General features: G+C 41.8%; 1 protein-coding gene across 2 annotated transcripts; it reads left to right on the top strand.

The window, feature by feature from the left end:
- The first annotated feature begins 295 nt into the window (after positions 1-295).
- On the top strand, positions 296-23,298 carry stxbp1a (syntaxin binding protein 1a). Of its 2 annotated transcripts, XM_028418331.1 has the most exons (20): positions 296-400; positions 9,559-9,608; positions 10,282-10,363; positions 10,444-10,520; positions 10,680-10,758; positions 11,265-11,368; positions 12,291-12,439; positions 12,516-12,600; positions 12,671-12,801; positions 12,881-12,988; positions 13,081-13,141; positions 13,241-13,306; positions 13,392-13,472; positions 13,561-13,699; positions 14,569-14,678; positions 14,795-14,896; positions 15,157-15,242; positions 15,915-16,069; positions 17,328-17,482; positions 21,361-23,298. In XM_028418331.1, the coding sequence occupies exons 1-19, from the start codon at positions 364-366 to the stop codon at positions 17,432-17,434; spliced, it is 1,809 nt and encodes a 602-aa protein (XP_028274132.1). In that variant the 5' UTR covers positions 296-363; the 3' UTR covers positions 17,435-17,482; positions 21,361-23,298. The 2 variants fall into 2 exon arrangements, with proteins under 2 accessions (XP_028274132.1, XP_028274133.1); XM_028418332.1 differs by lacking the exon at positions 17,328-17,482 and having other exon boundaries at positions 21,361-21,575.
- Positions 23,299-23,510: the final 212 nt, after the last annotated feature.

Genomic DNA, 23,510 nt, shown 5'->3' with positions numbered 1-23,510 from the left:
GTGTTTTTTGTAATGAAATATAAAACATCTGGATTTTTATGCAAAATAAGGAGCCTAAAAAATGTGTAACCTTAACTGAAAATCGCCAAAAAATGTCATTATAACCAAACATATGGCTCTTTCAGCTTGCATACAATTACACAATGCTATATCTTTAATTATACATGTATATACATAGGCTAATTAACAAGTACAAAGCTGTAGTAGTTTGAGCTAATAAGGCGCAGTCGCATCCAAACACCACCAATGGGGAAGATGCGGAAGGATACGCAGTGACGTTTCCAACTCCGCAGCGCCGTGAGATGATCAGAGAGGAGGGAGGAAGCAGAGGGTGATCAGTCGGATCCAACACTCAGCAGCATCATGGCACCTATCGGATTAAAGGCGGTGGTCGGCGAAAGTAAGATTTCTTTGTATTCATTTGGATCAGGATTTGGTGCGCCCGCATGCTGTGTGCGTCAGAGAGTATAGGCTGTGCGTGTGTTTGCAAGATGCGGATGCCTGCTTGTGCATCTGTGTTGGTGGTGGTGGTGGTGATGATGATGATGAAGGCAGTGCCGTTCCATTGTATGTCATTGTAAACTACGACCGCGTAGTGAGGGAGCTGTAGATACCCTGCAGAGGCTCGTCTCTCTGGGCTCCACTGCGGTGCGGATGCGCAATTGCAATTCACGCAACGGAGACCTTAAAATGGCTCTAACGATCGCTGCCTACCAGCCTACCAATAGTAAATCTAAGCGTCCTTGTCCAACAGGACGAGGAAAGCCTGGAGGCAGATGTAGCCCCACATACGCCCTTTTAGCCCCAATCAGCGTTTATTTCAGGAATAATCTGCGCTGCATTGGAAGCTGCATCATTAACTGGTTTTTGCCTGAATTGTGTTCTAAAATGCTTCACGCTTCTCACACTTGGCTTAACAATAACCACCAGTCTAACCTAATGCTGCTAATTATAAAATGAATGCAGGTTTACACTCTTCATACGTGGGATTCCCTGATTTCAGCAGTGCCTCACCCCTCTGATGGAGCAGGAATCGGTTGCGTAAAACACCCTTTCCCGACCAGAGCTGGAATAGGCTGCTGCTGCTGCTGCTTGCTCCGTTTCACCTTAATGGCGGATTCTATACAAAGTCGTGGAAGTTGCCTAAAACGCTTTATCATGATCACGAGCCATCATCCCGTAACGCCTCCGTCCTCCATCCTCCTCATCGTGCCCTTTACTGGATGTGCGGCACGGATCAAACCCCGCCGTGTGTAATCCTGCATCATTAGGACACAGTGAACTCGACCGCTCAGCATCCGATGTGTCATTAAGACTAATTTATTTCTGCTCCAGCAGCATCGCTGTGTGGCGCTGATACAGGCCTGAAGGGGAGGCGCACCTTCTTCCTGATATAGGGTCAACTGGGTGCATCATTTAATAACCAGGTGTCAAATAAATGACTACGGATGCGCGTTCTCTTCTGTTTTTCTCTTTTCTTTTTTTGCGCCCTTCCCCTGGTGCAGGATTTGCTCCATTTGGCGTCTGTAGTCGAGCATATTGATTCGGTTTCACATTACACCAACACACATCCACATGGTCGCTCTGTTGTAGGCTACAATGTCTCACTTTCAGTTCGCAAGACAGCTGAATCTAAGCATTTATCAAATTGCATCCCATGTGTATCATATTTGGCACAGGCCCTGCTGCAAAATAGTGGCCCACACCCCTTCCTATTACACACATCCACTCACACCCCTCAGTCATACAGAGTTACAGTGTTTCTGTTCTGCTATTTTGGGTGGAAAGGTCCGTGTGGGTCTCATTTCTACCAGGGTTGCAGGGTATGCCAAACATATCTGATTATATTCCTCTGATAATGCATTAAGATTGCATCCATACAACATGTGTTAAGGACATGATGTTTGGCAGAATTTTGATCACCTTGTGAGCCAGTAGTTATCATTGTATCATCTGTTTATACAGTACAGCATCACATTCCAAATATCCTCCTATGATCATCCTTCTTTAATTATTTAAGCCTTGTAACTGACAATTACATAACCCAGTTTGTAAAAGTACAGGCGGGCGTGCATGCAGGCCCTCGGCGTGCTCATCCTTTCCAGAACAATGTAAACACTGCGTGCGTGTTTCCCTGTAGACGCAGCAGGCGACACCTGCACTCTATTTGGCTGAGGTGGAGCTGGAATGAGATTGGTGGAGTTGTTAGGTTGGGGGGGGTTGTGAGGAGGGAGGGAGGGTGACACCATCATGGGTTCTCTGCAGCAGTGGATGTAGAAGCCAGGATGAAGGAGCGAGTGTGTGTGTGTGTGTGTGTAAGGGGGATGGGCAGCAAGCTGAGCTTCTCCCTCCCCTTTCAGGCCTGTGTATGAGCATCAATCCCAGAGAGCAAGGAGAAGAGGGGAAATATGGTTGAATAAGGAAGATCTTATCTGCCTTTTATAGATGGTGCGACACGTTGATGGAGCACAGTGGTTAAAAGACAACACTCTTTATTTGCCTTTACTGTGTGATGCAGACAGAGCTGTTGTTTTGCAGGATTTAAAGTTGATCTATTGCTTCTTGCTTCTATTCATTCATTCATTTAGAGGCTTGTCATAAAGCTACACAGTACCGTCAAATCCATCTGTCTGAATCTTTGTATTTCTCATCGTCTTTAACTCCCTATTGCTGTTCAGGTCATGAGGTTCATACTGCACGTGGATTGCTGTTAAATCGACACCCAGCCATCAGCATTCGTATTCATCACAAGTGATTTTTGAAGTGAGGGAGTGTGACGTAATAGCAGCTTGATCTGAGCCAAGGTTTAGCAACACTGACAAACTGATACAATGAAAAAGTGAGGAAGGTCGCATGCAATGGCTTTCTGCCATCACCAGGAACGTGTAGTATGATGTTGATATTCTTGAAAACCACCTCTCTGTATGTATCTGGTGCGCACATGTCATACGAGTGTTAGGTGCGTGATCTGGTGTCATAGTAGCCAAAAATGGCGACTGTAGATGGGATAATTCTTTCTTTCCATGCGAAATGTCCACATGAAAGCAAATGAAGTGTAAGGTAAAACATGACCTTAGCCAACACCTAATCTTAACAAGTTAAATTGTAACCCTAACCACAATATAACAAGTCTTCCACCTCTGCACCATTCTGATATAGATCTGATTGAATATTAGCTTCAGTACTGACTAAATAACTAGATCTGGTATCAGATAACGAGAGTGAGGCCCAGTTTGTTGACTTCAATTCTACATTTGCCAGTACACGTGACTCACAGCAATCACAAAAAGTGATAGCATGGAGCAAGCCAAATGGAGACATGGAGATATTTTACAGTTACTACAATGACTAGCTTGACAGCTGGAAATAGAAATGGTGTGTATAGATATTGATATCACCCAATATGCAAAACATAGGTTGAAATACAACAAATTCAAGAACGCCACATTTGGCATAGTGCAGCAGATTTTCAGTCAGGAGTCCGGGGTTGAAATTCCCCTGACACTGTGAGCTGCTTTTGTTTTTACCCGTGTGAAGATGTGTCAAACACATCTGCAACAAGCTTCTCTATCATTTTATTAGGTGCGTACATTATCGAGTGCAGCGTTAAAAATTCATCATCACTGCTGTGGTCATTTTCCTGGTGAGGACAAGCACCTTTCTTGAATTTCATTGTGAAAGCAGCGTGTCGTAAAGATGCAACGACAACACTGATCGTTTGTAGTTTTCACAGCTGACGGATGAATTTATGAACGCAGAGCGTATATAGAACGTATAGAGCTAGACTGGATAATGCGGATGATGTCACAGACATCCGTTTTTTTCTGTTGCATTATTTGCTGTTAGTGTGAACTGTACGCTTCATAGTGTAGTACTTTGTCAAGACACAAGAAATTAGCACTGAGACATGATGCTGGAAGGGGACAGGTTTAGCATGTGTGAATGTTGTCTCTCGTGAAGATGAACTAAAAGATAAGTGTGTGGATGCTCCTATCTCCCATTGTCTATTTTTGTTTTGTCAAAATGATGTTAAGTAGGACACGTATACACACACACACAGGCCCTCCACTGACCTTGGAAGCTTCACTGAACCAGAGCATCAAACACTCGTCTGGGTTCAGTCTCTGACGCAGTGACTGCAGCCTCTGGGCCACACACGCACAGTCACGCACACAGTAAATACACACAAACAAATCCACGCTAAAATGTCGCGTCACTGTGGTTACAGCGCATGAAGACTGAATTGGCTGAATTGGAGCTCTAATGCAGGGTTACAGTGGCTCACGGTCTTAATGAATTCCCCTTCTCTTTCACCGAGGTAGAGTGCTGTGTCAGAGCTGGCAGACGTGCTCTTCCTCCCACTCCTCTCAGCAGCACGTGACTGCTCTCTCTCTCTCTCTCTCTCTCTCTCTCTCTCCTCCTCCTGCATGCACACATATACACAGCGCAGACATATTTAACACAGTGTTACAGAAATATTATAGCATATTGCTGGAGCCAAGACGTGCCAGCCAAGATGCTCTCATCCTGCAGCGACAAGGAAGAAAAATGCAGATTGAGGAGAAAAAAAGGGAAAGAAAGGACAGCATGGCAGTGATGTATCACACAATAAGAGGATTTGATATTTAAAATGCTATTGATTTTGGCTTTGATGCTAGATGAATCGACTGCAGACAGACTTTCAGTGAAGTCATTGCAGCCTGCAGTAACAGTTTATTCTTCACCTCTTGAAAAACAAAAAAGAACTTAATGTGTCAGACCAAATCCACTATTCAAGCAACAAAGTCAGTAGTTAGAATATGTTTTACATCTGAACGTGATGGGTTTCACATTACAACGTAGTTTTCTGGTATAATTACAGGGGGATTTGCTACTGATTAGTTGTTAATAGATGCCTTAGTGAGCACTAGGTCTCTGGGGAGTGTCATTTAGAGCTGTAGATCGCAGCTGTCCTCCCCCCAGACCTTCCTCACCCATCATGATTTTAGATCAGCAGGAGGAGTACAATGGAGAAATGAATATATGACCAAACACACACTGTTAATGCTACTGTGATCCACACAAACTGAGGAGACTTTGCAGTTGATCACACATCTAAGAATCAGTTAATCCAGCCCGGTATCCTCTTTTAGCATGTTTGTGTGGTTTCACATCCTTGATATAAGGCCACTTATGGCCCTAGACAGGAGTTTAGAATAGAGGTCCAAAAGTCAACTTGCTATGACAAAATATTGAATCTACAAACATAGTTTTTTAAAGATCAGTACAGTAATAAATCATTGTTTTATGTCACCTCTGAAGAACTATTGGTGCTTCAGAGTTTAAATAATCTATAATAAACAGCACATGACGACCTGTCATTTGAGTTAAATCGAAGATTATCAATAGTTTTTATTGATAATATAAACTGGGCTTTTTTTGACACTTTATTTCAGACTAGTTACTGAAATTAGACCAAGTCGGTTACAATCGTGTAGCTTTTTTGCTTATTGTCCATAACCACGTCCGTAGTCAACAAGAAGTTTTCAAAATGCCGACAGGAGCTCCTAGTCCGAAATAGAAAAAATACGTCGCCACCCCTACCAAGCCAACCGACCACAGCAATCACAACAGTTGTAGTCTGCATTGCATCAGTGCGTAGGTATAATTTTTTGGAGGTGCACATGAACCCAACACTTAAATGCAATTTTGAAGGCTACGTGTGGGTATGCTGTTGATTTGAGTATAATAATCTACTGACATGCTCTTACCCTCTACCCCTTAACCATCTAATGTGCCACTTAATAATGTAGAATGACACATGGAAAGCCTTAAAAGTGTAGACAGGGTATTAGATGTGCCAAATACCTCACCTTTACATGGTAACACAGTGAAACTCTTAGGTTAAATGCTGCTGAGTTTTCCCCCGGTGAAGCTTCTCACAGCCAGGTGAACAAAGGGAGACAGACAGCTCCATGAGGAACTTGTAGTAGACTCCATTAGAATGAATGGACTTCATACCCACATACTATCACCAGAGATGCCAGGAAGGTTTCTCAGTGGTTCTGCTATTAGAGTGTCTCCTGCAGATAGTCTCCCATAACCAATGAGCACAGGCCATGGAAGAGGGCACAGAGCAACTCTTTTCTGTTTTGGCTGGGTGACCTGTGCTCTTTATGATCTCTAGATATATGCTGGATGGTAACTTCTTCTCTGCTGCCTGTCTCACAGCCTAGATTTGTGTTGGTTGTTGAACTGCTGTCAGACTACTAACTAAACATTTTTTTGTCATTATTCAATAGATTTAAAAACACATTTTACTATTTTATCAATTCAGAGTATTTTAGGGATAATCAGTTTTATGTAGAGTAACCTTTGCCTCTATTTTTCCTGTTATTGTCTCCTCGTCCTCAATGTTTTTCTTATTTATTGTCTCCATTTGAGCTGAAGAGCACTGAAGGCTGTACTGTCTCTTTAAGATCAGGGGCGTCAGATTCTCTCGGGAGTGATGCTGCTGTGAAGCTGAGATCCAGAGAAAAAAAATGGGTCATGTACTCATAGGTGAAAGTCCCTGAAGGAGGGCAAGAACCACAAGGCAGAGTGAGATACTGTCAGTTTCTCATTGATGCATATACAGTAGAGTCAAGGCCGTGTGGAGGAGATTACATCAGCCTTTATTCAGCTGAATCACGTATTGCAGCAAATCACACTGCTTCTTGATGGAGCTTATTGTTGCTATGGTAGAAAATAGTGTTCAGCTGGACTGTTTTGATTCGTCTGGACGTTATATTTTTGGAACTATTTGTTTATTTTATTGACCTTCTCCTCACTTTATTGTTTTTTTTTATTGTCTGATTTGGAAACCAGCCTGATGCATTTACAAATATACATATTAATAAACATTTTATAATTTCAATATGCGACTCCTTTGTTGATTAACATGTGTTCGAGGTTTTACAAGATAATCCCTCTCAGCTTTCTAACCGCACATGAGGATGTCCTATCCTGTTAAACTGGATGTCAGCGAGCTTATGAGGTTTCTGTGGAGAGAGTGTGTGAGTGTTTGTGTGTCACTCTGCCTGTTTGGTTGACACAGCTGTTGCAGTGTGTTTGTTCAGGTCCCTTCCCTTCTGTCTGGTGCGTGTCTTGTATTGTTGTGCTTCTATTAGGAGGCGGTCAGAAAGGAAAAATCCACACTGCAGCCTCCTCCTCAGGATGAGATAGAGGAGTGTGATTGGAATATGGTGGATTCATGTACTTTGGATCACATTCAACCCCCCCCAAAATATTTTATATTAGACAGTCTTTCCAGAAATATGAATTTAGTAGCTTGACTGTTGCTGGTGACTGTTTCACCTGTTTGTTGTCCCATATAAACAAAGCTAAGGAGAGTCTTGATATTACATTAGCCTCATATTTACCAGTATTTTGTTTAGTATGATAGACTGGTGACCTGTCCAGCGTGTACCTCGCCTCTTGCCTTTTGACAGCTGTGAAGTCCCTTTAGTGCATTTAATAGAGAAAGAACCACATTTATTTTGCACTATAGGTCTCCTTTAGGCAAAAGCACCCAGGTCCCTTCAGCTCTGTTAGCTGACAGACTATCAGACATGGGAATAAAATAAAATTATTAATAAATAATAATTATAAAATGGAGCAAAAGTGGGGTGACATGCAGCAATGCAAAAATAACTAAAGTTCTTAGGAGTGGAGTGTTTAGACAGATTTTTGTACACAAAATGTGTGGTTTTATTTTCCGTCATCTTCTTAAAATGCATTAAAATGACTTCACAGCCCAGTGAGTGAAGCTGCTTCTATCTGAGAACCTTTATCAGAAAAAGAGGAAACACATCAGCTGTAGCAGAGGAAAAGAGAAAAAAACGAGGATATCCTCCTTACTCCTGCTGTGTTTGTAGAAGTGTGTCTTCCTGTGGCCTGCAGTCGCTGCTGGATGAAACCTGGAAGTTCCATAAAAGTTCAGAAAAAAACCTGCTTTGAGGATTTAGCAGCTATTTGTCAGCTCCACAGTGACAGTACTTGGCTCTGCTTCTTCTTTGCACACACAGCAGCTCACAGAGCAGACCAGTGCTGGAAATAGACTGAAGCTGAGTCGGGGAATCTCTTTGCCATTTAGAGAGAATAATATTCGTACTATTTCAAGATCATCTGTCCCTCAGGAGGTCACATAAAGTTCGTCTGGCTCACAGGAGCTGCAGGCTGGGGTCTGTCTAGATTCACTCAAGTTTCAGCCATTTATAGTGCACGGAACTGCAAAAATAATCCATGTAATTAACCTGTTCACTCCCAGGTCTTAGTGTTTCTGTCTGAAAGTAGCATCATTGCTGATTGTTTGCAGCCATCACATGTTGACATGAGCAGATCCCTGATCTGTGTAATCTTTTCTGTATGAGCCACTTTTTAATCTGTGGTAATCCATCTGTGTGGTCGAGGGGCCGGAGGGTTTAGCGGTTTTATATTCACCATGATCCAGCCTGATGTTAAAAAGTAATTCACCCTAAATGGATTATTCCTGATACAGCTGGCAGACGGTGTAGGCAGCGATCAGGCCAATATCAGTACAGTGCCATCATGGATGTGGTCATGACCTCACAGATAGCAGAATCAGCAGGATTTATTCTGCTGGTGTACGTCTGTGGTCAGTGACCTTGTTGCAGGCCATATCTGCCTTTTACATGTTTGTTCTCCTCCACTCTAGGAATTGCATCATGGGAATTTTATCTATACAGGTGGGGGTACAACTGCAGTGTACGTGCATCGGTGTTAACTGATTCCAAGTATAATTGTTGCAGTACAGGAGATGTGTTGTGATAGTTTTGGATTATTTATAGACTACAAATGTATTTTTCAACTTGTAGTTAAAAGGAGATCACATTGTATTGTAATGCCACAATTTATATATCTATATAGTTCACAGCAAAACGCATCAGTGTCCTGAAAACATGACAAACGTGTCTACAGAGTAGAAACCAAATGCAGGAGTAAGTAAAAGGAGCAGGGATTTATTTACAGTTTATAGTTTAAATGAGGTGATATGAACATGTCTCTTACTGGAGAGTGCCAAATAGAACAAATCAACTGGTGGTGAGTGGAGTGAAGATTTGGTGTATATATATGCTGTAACAGGTGATTGAAACATTTTGGATTGATTTGTGATTATTGTGTACTTCTTTGATTACAAAGAAATATAGTGTATACTGAAAATATACAGTAATTTTGTCTGTAATTATGTTCACTGGCAACTGGGGGGAAAAAAGGAAAATGTGGTCACCTGTCAGTGTGATGGACCTTTAAATGAATGGAGCACATATAAAGACAGGGCTGTATGTAATTGAGACACACACATAATCAGAGCAACCAAACGATCCTTGTTACACTATAGGCACATTCTCATATCGGAATTTATACTCTGAGGGTGGAGATCGGATTACTGTTAGGTAATAACACCTGTGTGTGTCTGTGTGGTGTGTGCTGTCTGTGTATTCTATTTGCAGCATCACTGCTTATCTGATCACTATGATTTGATTTTCTAACAAATCCTATTCATGTTTTCTTTTACAGAGATTATGAATGATGTCATCAAGAAGGTGAAGAAGAAGGGAGAATGGAAGGTGAGAAAGGAAAACTAATATGGTGTCTGTCTATGGTGTTTGTAGTAGTTTTGCATTTGAGCAAATTTTTTAGTTTCAAGTAACTCCACAGGAAACAAGTTGCATATTCATTTAGTCAATCAAATAAAAAGATTTTATAGCCCTCTAGTTTTTCGATTTTTGCTTAAATCTGAATGTTTACTGGTTTCCCAGACTTCTAGAATAAACTATTTTAGAATATGTCTAAAAATGGCATTTGCGAAGTATTTTGTTAAATTATTTTCAGACTTTTAAATAGACCAAACAGACAACATACACATGAATAACTTTAAAAAAACAGGGTCCCTGTGGACAGAAGAGTTTCCAGGCAGCAGATATTGGCAGATTTGATGATATAAGCTGGGGAAAGCGACAATACTGTGGTTGGTTGCTGCTGTGTGCACCACCATTTTGGCTGCTTCACCTTGGTCACCATCTTTGGATTTTATAGCCAAAAGTGACATAAAAGGGATGAATCTGCCCTGAGGACGCCAGTGTGTAGCAACCCTTAGCACCCACCTGTCAATCAAATCAGCCATACTCGTGCATAATTTACATGCAGGACATGACATCTTTAAATGCTGTATTTGAAAGGGACACTATCAGGGTCAGCAGCATGTAATATGTGTCTCATTGTCTTCTCTTATGTTGCCAGGCGCTGATTGTGGACCAGCTGAGCATGAGGATGCTGTCCTCCTGCTGCAAGATGACAGACATCATGACAGAGGGAATCACCAGTAAGATATGATCACATCCTTAGTTTGTCTTAACTGTAAAAGTTTGGGTGCGACTGTATGTTTTCTGTCTGCTTCTCTAGTTGTGGAGGATATCAACAAGCGACGAGAGCCTCTCCCTAGCCTGGAGGCCATTTACCTGATCACGCCAACAGAGAAGGTACTCTTTCTTGTTCAGCAGCTGTTGACTCAGTTGGGGTAGATCACACACACACTTACTTAGATTATTTTTTTAGTTTGTTTTTGTTATTGCGTACCCTTGTACAGTACATAATGCAAACCTTTTGACCCTCCTCATCCTGTGTTCCCCTCTCTTCAGTCTGTTCACACCCTAATCGGAGACTTCAAAGACGCTCATACATCAAAATACAAGGCTGCGCATGTTTTCTTCACTGACTGTGAGTACACACAAAGGCTTGTTTGTCTTCTCTTTCTTCATCTTTTGTAAGGTAACAGCATTAGAAGATGGTGCTTTTCTCTCATTTCTCTATACAAAGCAAATCAACAAAGAGTGATTGATAAGTTCATGACCCAGGGCAGGATTAACTAGAGTGCTCCTAAGGGCCAAACTAGTTTATTTTAAAAAGAAATACTGGAAAAAATATATATATCATGGAACTCCTTTTGGCAATACTGACATATTTTAATACTTCTTCCATCTTACTGCAGAGAACATTAAGTCCTTCCTATAATGAAATTATGACCTTATTAAATTGTGTAATTAAACTTGCAGTGACACTTTTTGACACTTTGAGATCATTCATGTCGCAGACTCACATGCTCACTGGTGCACTCACTGAGGACACAGTGAGCTTTAGTCAGTTTCTCTTTGTCTTTGCTTTTTTACTCTTATGTGCATAAATGACATATTCTTAGTACTGATAAAGCCTTCATTCCTTCTCAGCCTGCCCTGATCCTCTCTTCAATGAGCTGGTGAAGAGCCGCACTTCCAAAGTCACCAAGACTCTGACGGAGATCAACATCGCCTTCCTGCCCTATGAGTCTCAGGTGAGCCTCTGTGCCATGAGAATCTCTTATATAAGCCTAAATACAGGCAAATGTTGCCTCTTATCCCTGCCTGGAGTACCTCCTTAAAGCACTGATGAATGCAACCAGGTTTATTGTTTGTTAGCGGCTTAAAGTGAAAACCAGAGAGAGGAACAAAGATCCAGAGATAGAAAGCCTGAGCAAGAGCAGCAAGAGATCGATTGAGACGGGTGGGAGGAGGGAGATGCTGTAAAGGACACACACAGAAATAGTAACAGCGAGGTTATTGGTTGTTGAATCAGGGACGGATAAAAAGCAACACAAATATACGCTCAGGTGGTGACTTGGCACAATGCTGCTGACTCACTAGTTAATCTGTTTACTGCCAGACTGTTCCAGAAAGACTCACATTTCTCACATCCAGTCCTCCCCCTCCCACCTGCCTCCACAACCTTGTCAAATTTCCAAAATCCTTCCCCCATCATGTTTCTCTCCCACCATTTTTCCATCCCAGCATTTGCACGTCGCTCTCTCTGCTCTCTCCTCTGCATCAAGCTTTTTTTTCCCATTTATCTCCCTTTCTATCCATCCTTGGCTGTCTCCCTGTATAAAGACGCTGCTTAGCCCACAATGCTTTGCTTCCCCTCCTGTCTACAGTGATTAATTCAGAGTCAGTGGTTTTCTGCTTCGGGCAAAATGCTACCTCACAGCCCTCGCCCATTGAACGATGCTTTCACCCTATTGGAGGAGGCAGGATCCACAGATAAGGCTGTCAGCCAATTGTTGGCAGGCTAAAGCAAGGACCCTTCTGCAGCACAGGAGTGCAGTCATGTGACTGTGTGGACAGATGGGGTGGGAGGAGAGAGTCGTGGTGAAAGAGGAGAGGAGGAAATTGTGTTGAAACAAAGTGTGTGTGTGTGTGTGTGTGTGTGTGTGTGTGCAGGTGTACTCTCTGGACAATCCAGATGCCTTCCACAGTTTCTACAGCCCCCACAAGACCCAGCTGAAGAACCCAGTGATGGAGAGGCTGGCTGAGCAGCTGGCCACTCTCTGTGCCACCCTGAAAGAGTACCCTGCCGTCAGATACCGAGGGTGAGCAACAGGGGGCGCCCAAAAGAATAAAAGTAATTTATTATATTTTTCATAACAAAATATGTCCATCTGTCAGGGAGTACAAGGACAATGCCACCCTGGCCCAGCTGGTGCAGGACAAACTGGATGCCTACAAGGCTGATGACCCCACCATGGGAGAGGTGAATGTTATTTCTTTTAGTATTTTTTTTTTGCCTATGAAGTCACTGAGATCTGTTTGTTTCTCTCTAGGGTCCAGATAAGGCCCGCTCACAGCTGATCATCCTGGACCGGGCATTTGATCCAGTCTCACCTGTCCTTCATGAGCTCACCTTCCAGGCCATGGGCTACGACCTGCTGCCCATTGAAAACGACGTCTACAAGTACACAAAACAAGAAAAAGCTATGATTTGGATTTCACATGATTTTTTTTTTTTAATATTTCTTTGTGGGATTCTTCAGGTATGAGACGAGCGGCATCGGAGACTCACGTGAGAAGGAGGTTCTTCTTCATGAAGACGATGACCTGTGGGTTAGCCTGAGACACAAACACATAGCTGAGGTGTCCCAGTGAGTACTTCTCTTCTCTTTCTCTTCTTCTTCACAATAGGACATTCTATCTCTTACGGGATTGTACGAATCGCTTTTTCCTTTATCATCAGGGAGGTGACACGCCAGCTGAAGGAGTTTTCTTCCAGCAAGAGGATGAACACCGGAGAGAAGGTTAAGCTGAGAGGATTTCTAATAACTTTAGTTGTAGATGTATTCTCACTTTTTTTTTAAATTGTGCATTATCATTCAATATTACATTTATTTTAACAGACCACAATGAGGGATCTGTCCCAGATGCTGAAGAAGATGCCTCAGTACCAGAAGGAGCTCAGCAAGGTGTGTGTCTATATTATCAGTCTATTTTTTGTGTGTGTGTTTGTGCTAACCATGTGTGTGTGTGTGTTTTTTTGGTTATCCTCAGTACTCCACTCACCTGCAGCTAGCTGAGGACTGCATGAAGCACTACCAGGGAACAGTGGACAAGCTGTGCCGTGTGGAACAGGTGAGACAGCAGAGGGTGAGAGAGGGAACAGTTTTGTTCTGACAGACATTGTATCAGAGCTGAGTCTTTAGTGTTTTTGTTTTTCTAGGATTTGGCTATGGGCACAGACGCTGAGGGAGAGAAGATCAAGGACCCCATGAGGGCCATCGTGCCCATCCTGCTGGATGCCAACGTCAGCACATACGACAAGATCCGCATCATCTTGCTGTACATCTTCCTCAAGAACGGTAAGGACAGGTGACAGTTTGTAACAGTGATTGTGAGTATTAGCATCTCTTTACTACACATGGCTGTCAAAGTGCACAGAAAACCTCCTGTTAATACACTGTAGAAAGCACACAGACAGCTGAAACTTCTAGAATTTTTAGTTGAATCCATCTCAGAAAACAATATTTCTAAATGGCTCAGTCCATCTGTAACACAGTACCAACATGGCAGCACAGCACCCAGGCCTTCTTGTGTCCAGCAACTTCCTCCAGCTCCTCCTGGAGCATCCCAACCAGATTATATCCCAGCTCGGCCAGCCATGCCCAGACTTTTCCTTAATCCCAGAGATCAATGCCTGAAAGTTCTAACTTCAACTCATTAAAGGTGCACTACACCAATTTAAGGTTGTGTGAGTTGGTATAGTGTTGGAATAAGCTGTGAGATTGATTGAAACCCTATGTTAATGACATGTTTGGGCATCAATGTTCTATCAATCATCATCAATCAAAGGAGCTGGTACTTTTGTGATGTTGAAAAAAATCCCAACCAAGTGTAGCCTTGAATGCAGTCTGTAAGCATGTCTGACTTATTTCAGCCAGTTGTTATTTTGGTTATTTCCAGATGATCATGACGATGGTTTATGGCTTTCTATTTCCAGGAAATGACGCCACTAAAATGTCAAGATACAGTTGCTAAGGTGTTGACTATAAGTAATATAGTACAGAAGGTGCAGACATACCCAACTAAACGAAAAGTGGGCTTTAATAAAATGATTTTTCTGCTATGAAGTAATATGATTCTTCCTCCCAGAACAGGCTGAATATATTAAATGTAAACATGACAGTCATACATTGACAGTTTTATAAGATGATTGTGTGTGTGTGTTCAGGCATTACGGAGGAGAACCTGAACAAGCTGATCCAACATGCTCAGATTCCCCCTGAGGACAGCGAGATCATCACCAACATGGCTCACCTGGGTGTCCCAATTATCACAGATGTAAAGCTTTTTTTTTTTTTAAGTTTTTTTTTTTTACTTCTCTTTACCCTCTGGCATATTAATCTTGAATGTCAGGTGAATAATCTTGGACTTATTTATCGTCTTTTCTCCATCAGTCCACCCTCCGCAGAGGAAAGAAGTTGGACAGGAAGGAGCGTGTGAGCGAGCAGACCTATCAGCTGTCCCGTTGGACACCACTGGTCAAGGATATCATGGAGGTGTGTTTGTAGGGCTCACTGTAAATCCACCTTACATAGCACTCTAGCTATATCAGTTTTTCTTTCCTAGCCTTGTTGTCATCAACTATATATATAGCCCCTTATTTTTGCAGACCTAATTCTCCAGTGGACCTTCTTGATGGAGGCACACGTGGTTGCTAAGAGATGTGACACAAAGTGTAAAGACCCTATTCAAATGTGTGTGAAGGAAGAACATGTTGCTGACAAAGATCTGTTTTGTTTTCTTTATTTTCATGCAGGATGCTATTGATGATAAGCTGGACACCAAGCACTACCCTTACATCTCCACCCGCTCCTCTGCCTCTTTCAGCACCACTGCAGTCAGGTACACACACACACATACACTTGCACACTGTGTTTCATCTTATGTCACGGTAGTAGCTTTTTAAATTACAAAGACAGAACGGTGGCATAGGATCAATAGTAATTTAGGAAGAAAGATGAGTGTCATGGATCAATACTTGAGAAGCATTGAAAACAGGGAATATTTACAGTATTTGCATGACAGGCGTAGATAGAAAGACAATTGGGCCTCATTGAGTAAAAAAGTTTTTAAGAAGGTACAAGAAATGGGATCTCTCGACCAGATTGTGGGTGAGTTGACCTGAATACAAGTCATCAGTATTTGCTGATCCTTCGCTCCAGTCTGTTTGGAGGCTGCTTGATGTGTATTGATTCTCATCCTTTCCTGCTCCAAACAGATCTGCCTCATTTGCTATCCCTCCCCCTCCCACAGATACAGACACACCCTGCTCTGAGTATCTTTTTAGGATACATATAGGCGAGGCCGATCAAACCTTCTCTTATATTGGAGTCAGGTTATTGTGCTTTAGTTCTCAGCTGCTGTAATAGAATGGAATAGATCTTCATTATCATTGTATACACAGTTTCCCTGAACTGTGTGGAGTAAACGTGTGCATAGACAACTCATGTAGGATACAAGATAAGAATGAAAAGTCACTAATAACATATGTGATCCTGGTTCCCTCTATGGCAGTGCTCGTTACGGCCACTGGCACAAGAACAAGACACCCGGAGAGTACCGCACCGGGCCGCGCGTGATGGTCTTCATCATCGGCGGCGTGTCCTTCAGCGAGATGCGCTGCGCCTACGAAGTCACGCAGGCCAACGGGAAGTGGGAAGCCGTCATTGGTGAGTAGAGCAATTGCGGGGAAAGGGGGCTGCTATGGAGCTGATAAACAAACAACAAAAAAAGAACATGGGCCGTTGGTATGGTCACTCAAAGACACGCCTACCACAAAACATAAAGACAAAGTGGGCGTGTCTCTGAGTGGACATCCTGCAGCCACATGCAGTCTGACCTCTAGGTTCTCTGAAGATTCTAAACAAGGACTCCGCTGGAAAAAAATAATACATAGAGGGAGGGGAGTGGATTATTAGGAGTCAACCACCAATAGGAGCTGAATAAGGAGGTATAAAGGAGAATTCAGTGCATATAAGGAGATAAGGCCCGCCCCTTTCAGTGGAACACATGGGTCCATATTATGGATGGTTTTCTTGAATTGCCAAATACTTTTTCCTCCTTCCTTTGTGCAGTGGGTTCCACAGGACTTGTGATACCTTTTAAATTGACATGTTGACATCATATGTGTAAATTCTGTCTGTCGCCACATATTTAATCCAGAAATTAGTCCACTAACAGCAGTGTGGGACATCCACTTTTTTTTGGGTAAATTATGGATTTGGAAGCTCTAATATTTGGACATTGATTGCTTTAATTATTGTATATTAATTAAAAAAATATATTACCTGCACCGATAAACAATACAATTTTTAATGCTTTTTATTTTTAATAATCTTTTGTAATATAATAATAACCAATGTTATAGTTTGAATATAAAGAAACTTCTAAAACTTCCCTTTGCATACAAAACTCTTCAAGAAGAGCCCACATAGTATAATTTATAATTTCCCTCCAGGTGTTGATGCCCTCAGATCATAATCCCACATCATATCCACAACTTCATACTATCCCCACTGAGGCATTTCTGAAAGGTCCAACCTGCCTATTGTGTGCAAAGTGTTCTTTTACAATAGCCCTTTATGTTTAATGCCCCTCTGTACTGTTGATTTGATGTCTTAAAGCTTTGCCAGCCAGTCTGTGTCATAAATGGGAAAGTGTCTTTTTGTTGTGCTCTGCTTCAACTGTTGTCTTTAAATTGCAGCCACGTCATGTCTTTTTCTGTGTCTGTGCGTCCCCACCTTTTTGTTGTGTTTTGTGCGACGTGGTGTGTGTCAGCGAGTGTGTGTGTCTCTCTCTATGTGTGTGTGTGTGTGTTTGAGCGTCAGGCAGAGAGAAAGAGTGAAAGAGAGCGAGAGAGTGGGAAAGGTAGGGGGGTGTGGAATGTGCTGTGAGACGAGTGGTGAAGCCACTTCTGTTCCTCCGCAGGTTCCACCCACATGCTCACCCCCACCAAATTCTTATCGGACCTGCAGCACCCCGACTTCCGAGAGTCCACTAGAGTGTCCTTTGAGGACGCAGACCCCTCCGAGTGAGGCAGAGACAGATTGGGAGGGAGGGAGAGAGAAATCACACAGAAAAAAGTAAAGGCAGCCGCACAAAGAAGCCCTTTCTGAACCTTCACAGCACAAGGGCTTCCTCCTCCTTCTTTGAACACTCAGTACTGTTTTATGTAACTCCACCCTCCTCCTCCTCCTCCTCCTCCCCGTGTCCCTCAGGGATGGACACGCCCGACCTCTCCTCACCGCATGGACCGCTTCATCAGGCCCTTTTATGACCAATCAGAACAGGAAACAAAATGTCCTTCACAGACGTGTCCTCAAGGAAAGTCTAGGGCTCACATGGACAGATGAAATTCCCCATAGTTCTTTGCAGCACCGATGCAATCGTTGAAACAAAATGTCCATCTTGGTGAGTCTGTGCTGATCAGCAGCCATGCCTGAGGAGGTCGTGACCCCATCCCTGCTGCCTCCTCCCATCATCTCAGCCGGGTGGATTAAATCGCCCCTCGATGGCCACCCAAAGGCCCTTTGAGCCACATTGACACCCCAGATTTAATCTACCCCGACATCTATATTCAGTTTTTACCGTCTTGATTATTTTTTCCAGTAAGACCTTTGCAAAGATGGTTTCTTTAAGGACGGGTTCTTGAGTTAATTCAAAGAAGCATTTTCTCAGTTTCTCCTTGTGTATTCTTCTTTATTTTAAATTTTTTTTTTTTTGACTCCCGGTCCTTTGCTTTTGTCCACTCAGCCCACCACCACATGCTCACATGGCTCATGGCTGGTCCGCAGAAAGTGCTGCTGGTAAATACTTTCAGGATGCTGACACTCAGGGCCTTAAGTGCGCCCTCTGTATCACTGCCTCCACGACGCCTCTTTGCTGACAGCCTGAGGATGTAGCATCGCTCCACCTGATATGCTTTAGCAACCGAACCGCAGACCCCACACATGACAAATAACCACTAATCCTCCTTCATTTGATGTATCGGAGACATTGTATCAGTCAGTAGGACATTATGAGATTGTAGGTGCAGGAGCACATAACCTAAGACGTTTCCATCAAATTTGAACAGCTCATTTGTGTAATGCAAAATGTTTTAATTTGCGTAAGTACTCATTCTGGTGTGCTTTTGTGCCGTAGTGCTGTGTCACAAAGCACAAGTTGTGTAAGGATAATGCAGGGGGACATCAGGTCATACACATAAAGCCACTATATTGCAATGTGAAGGGTAGATTCACATAGTTCTACGAGGTGTTAGTCAGCAGAGGTGCCTCTAGAGTCTGCTAGGGCCCTGGGCAAAATATCACAGTGGGCCCCACAAACCAGTGTTATAAATAATCACTAACACCAACAAAAGCTTCCTTTATATTCTTTGGCTTTTGTTGTCTTTACAAATGCACAAAACTTTCAATTGAGTCGAGTCCAAATTCAGAAGGCCACCGCCAGTGTAAAATTAGTTCATTGCCACTGCTGCAGTTTAAATGTCTTTGGCTAAGAGAGGCTCAAACTGGCCTGGGTGCCCCTAGCAAGTTGCCTGTCTTTATTCCTGGCAAGCAGCAACTCTGCTAATCTGCTAATCAGAGCTTCATTCACCGTGTCACCGAGAGGGGACTTCACTCCAGGCCAAGACCAGGTAGACTTTATAGGACCATTGTTCACAGACCAGGTCCACTCTGAGCAGCAGTATCTGAATTATAATTTAAAATTGCATTAGCAGTTCTTGACATTTTAAAAACCTCCACATTGCAGATGTATCAAGTGATATCCCCTGATCGCTCAATCAAATATTGTAGCAGCAAGAATGAGTCACTTTTAGGAGTCGTCTGAATATGACATATTATTATAAGGCAGTTCACTCAGAATTCAATAAAGGAAAATAAATACATTAATATTCATATTTATATGAATGTTCATGCCTATTCACTCGTCCCAGGGAATTTTACATATATTCCAATTGATCTCTATTGCATCTCATTCATGACTAATCTGCTAAAGCACTATCCTCGACAGTCTAACTTTTACTGTAAGCAGCTGTCACCATAAGCAGTATGACTGCCCCCCCCCACATACTGCTGCATCCAGCACTTCCTGAGCAAAATGGCCGTCACTTACTAAAACAAGTCTTGTTTTTCGCTCTGCTATTTTGGTCTAAACCGAGTCATACACAATGATTGGTGGTGGTGTTGGCGACCAACATCACGGTGTTGTGTTTCTGGGGGGCTGTGAAGGCCCACGAAGCTGTGTGTTTTTTGGTAACAGCAGAGAAGCAGGCGAGGCCAGTCCGACATCAAACTCACACACTAAACCTCCACTCACGATCCCCGACACCACCACGACGGACTTGCCTCTTTCTCTTCTGTCTTACCTTTCTTCCACTTCCTGTTCTGGCCCCTCGTACGTTCCGGTTTTTAGCTAAAAAAAAAAGAAGGAAAAAAAAAAACTGGAAGAAACACGCAGCTTTGCAACAGAAACAAACCGGCGTAGGGCAGGTTCTGTTGATAATGTTGAACAGGTGTGAGGAGTAAATCAAATGCTCTGTTTGCCTCTTTATAGGTCAAATCTGGTAAGGTAGTGGACACACAAATCTGGCAAACTGTTTGCTTTACTCCAGTCCAGCACCTTTACAATGTCTGAAATGTGTCTTCAGCTGTCACTAGAGTTCATCCCTGTCTCATTAGGGTTATATTAGAGTGTCATATTTCCATCCATATTGACACGTAACAGCAGACTCAAGTCTCTGGCTATGAATTTGAATTCAATGACATGTAGAGACTTTATTTTTGCAATAGACTGAACTGCATGTTGTTTATTAAATCAGCCGTCTACTGCTTTTAGCTCACAGAGTGGTAAGATGTGTGTATTTATATAAAGTTTAGCTGCATGTGATTCATGGTGATAAAGTTTTCCACCACTTTAAAACAGTACAATGCAAACATAAGATCAATATATTTGTGGCTAAAACACTCTCACATGTGTCCTGCTATTAATCTGGTGTAACTCATAAAATGAGATGATGTATGAAATGTAAATAAAACTATAGATTTTTGTTGCTAAGAAAATTCAATAATAATCATTTATAATTAAAAAAATATATACTATGGACAAAAGTATGTAGACAGAGGAAGCCAACAAACACACAAAGTTATCTAAATTCTAAAGGTGCAAGAATGCTACCATAACTCTGCATGGTCTATTGTAATTTATATTAGTGTATATATTCATATTTTTATGTTATATCTTACCTCTGCTGTTGCAATAATGCAATTTCCCCATTGCAGGACAAATAAGGGCTTTTCTTAATGTTAATGACTAGAAGTTTGCTTAGAAACAGGAATGTTTTCAACACATTTTACACGTTCTTCTATAAAATGTTAGAATATATTGATGAATAAATCATGGACAATCAATCACAAATACAATCACATCTAGTAGACTGTAGCATTAAGCTTTCTGACTTTTACAAGTAAAAACAGACCAGCAGTACTTTTTCCCATATACTGATTATGTTATGTGTCTTGTACTTTGTTCAGTCAAATATAGGGTTAAAACGATCTAATTATTTAACTATTTACACAGCATTTTATATAAATATTTGTACATTTTTCTGTGAAGTGTGTGAAGTGATTGCTGCATTTTCCCTTTAATAAAACAATATTTACTGTATTTATGATGTAGAGCCTGCACAGTATCCGCCTACATCACTTCCGCTTAAGTACATTAATACTTCCCGCATTTAGCATCGACCCATTTAACCTGCTGACTAACCGACTATGATTCCATGACGTTGGGTTCCTCAGTGCTTCTTATTTCCATATTATGTAAGGCTGTCCTCATCTACAGTAGGCATCCATAGCAAGAGCTGAAAACACATTTTTTTAACTGCTCCTTTCCAAACGTCCAGATTTAACACTCTGTGTGTGTGTGTGTGTGTGTGTGTGTGTTTTCTACATGTGTCCAGGATCGACCCACATCTTCACTCCCACCAGCCTGCTGGAGCAGCTCAAGGCTATGAACAAACCAGATGAGGAAGTGACGAGCTAAAAATCCTCCAATCACATCTCTCTCTCTCTCTCTCTCTCTCCCTAAAACCCTCGCCATCACCCTCCTCCCCTCCCCCTCAACTAAATCCCATCCATTCATTGTGTATGCATCTTGCTTGAGAAGAAAAAAAAAGACATATTAGATGATTAAAAAAAAATGTATAAAAAATAGAATAAAACTGTTGCAAGTATTCTCATGTTTTACAATGGATGCAACTAAATAAACTTATTTAAAAAGGTTTAAATATCAGAACAGAAGGCCATTTAAAAACGGATAATACCAAAATGTAATATTGTATGCTATGAAAACCTGCTAGAATGTGTTCTCTTGTTTGTTCCTTTGGTTTTACCTCCTCGGTGTGAGTTTTATTAGACGCAGGAGATGGAGGGACGTGCAGTCCGAGAGGTTCATATTGTAAATTAATGTCCGTCACCATGCAATATAAGTATATATCATCAGAGAGGAGTGCGCCCCCACCCCCACGCCCGATTCCCCCCCACACCCACACCCACACCCACACCCATGTGAGATGTTCGTATTCAGTAGCATGCTTGGACCTGTGTGGACTGTTACTGTGTTTGTATCCCGCGTGGATGTTCCGAGAGCCGCAGAGTTAGCGCTTAGCAAAGATGGCGGTTGTTGAATACGCTACTGAAAACCTTTGTTTTGAGTATTATTGACAGACTTTGACTTCAACAATTAACCCTTCGTAATATTGCGTAATGTCTTATTGAAGACAGCGGTGAGAGGAAATCTGAACATTTGAGTAAAAATTTAGGAGATTTTTTTATTTTATTTTTGTATGTTCAGTTATAACTAACCCTCAATCTGAGCTCTAATCTAATCTAGCAATAAGGAAAAGCTATTTCTTTAGCCAAAGGGAGATTATTTTCACCCTCAGCTGCTGCCCTATGCAACACTTACTGTATACGTGATACTCAAAACAAGTTTTCAGTGTTAAAGCTATAGTGTAGAACTGTTGCTCCGAAAACCAGCATTGACGGGTTAGCCAACAGCTAACGTTCTGTAATGATTCTGGCTGCCTGAAGAGGGAGACAAAGCTTCCAGACTGTAGCTTTAAGCATTCACCTGCTTGGGCAGAAAAGAGAAAGAGCTCTATTAATCATCCCTCCTCCGGCTGCCGAGACTGTAAAGTATTTACTTGCCACTATTCTTTTTTTTTTTTTTTTTTTTTCCTTTCTCCGCAGAGAGACTTCACGTTTTAATGTCGAAAAGGCCGTTGCTTGCTGATATTTAAGAATAATCCTACTAAGGGCCAGTTGTATTTCAGTATTGTATCTTGTCAGATTAAGTCTTTGGTTAGTAACGATGTTTAATCGGGCCATGCACTGAGTAGTGTTGTGTATATGCCATATGTTGCTGTTTTAGCGTCTCACTGTTGACTGGTGATTTTTTCCTGACTGTGAAGTAGTGATACATTTCCTTTAAAACAAAACAAAAAAAAATGCCAATGTGAAGCCGCCGTGTTTGTGATGTTTTAGCTGTAGCTGTTAGTGGTCAAAACTGGGGGACAAAAAAAGAACTACTATCTATATTTTCTTTGTCTGTTTCCTCCTCTGGTGCAATGTAAAACCCTTCAATGGTGAATGGCTTTGCAAAGAAACAAAAATGTCCTCTTCCCTTGCCTCCATCTTTTCTGGCCAAACAAGTTGTATATTGCACTATAATGCGTTTTCTGTGATGCAAACGCTTGAGTTTGTGTTTATTTATTTATTTTTCCTGTTATGATTTGCTGTTGTATAGGGTTTATTCTGTCAAATCAATTGATTTATATCAAAATTATTTATCAGAGAAAAAAATATTGAAACATTAGTCCGTCCTAAAACTGTTTAACTTATTGGGATTGTATGTTTGCGAGTGTTGAAGCACAAACAATACTTCCATGTGTACCTAATATGTACTAAGGCTGTCTAATAAATTGGCTTCCATTATATGTAAGACTTCATTCATTCAATTAAAAGCACTTTTTTAGTTTTGTATTTCAAATGCTAAAATTGTTTGTTTTCCAAAATTGTCTTTTCATCTTTATAATTTACAAACAATATA

The sequence above is a fragment of the Parambassis ranga genome, chromosome 12 (assembly GCF_900634625.1).
Source record: "Parambassis ranga chromosome 12, fParRan2.1, whole genome shotgun sequence".
In the NCBI taxonomy this organism is placed as follows: domain Eukaryota; kingdom Metazoa; phylum Chordata; class Actinopteri; family Ambassidae; genus Parambassis; species Parambassis ranga.
This window is presented reverse-complemented; position numbering and strand designations above follow the sequence as displayed.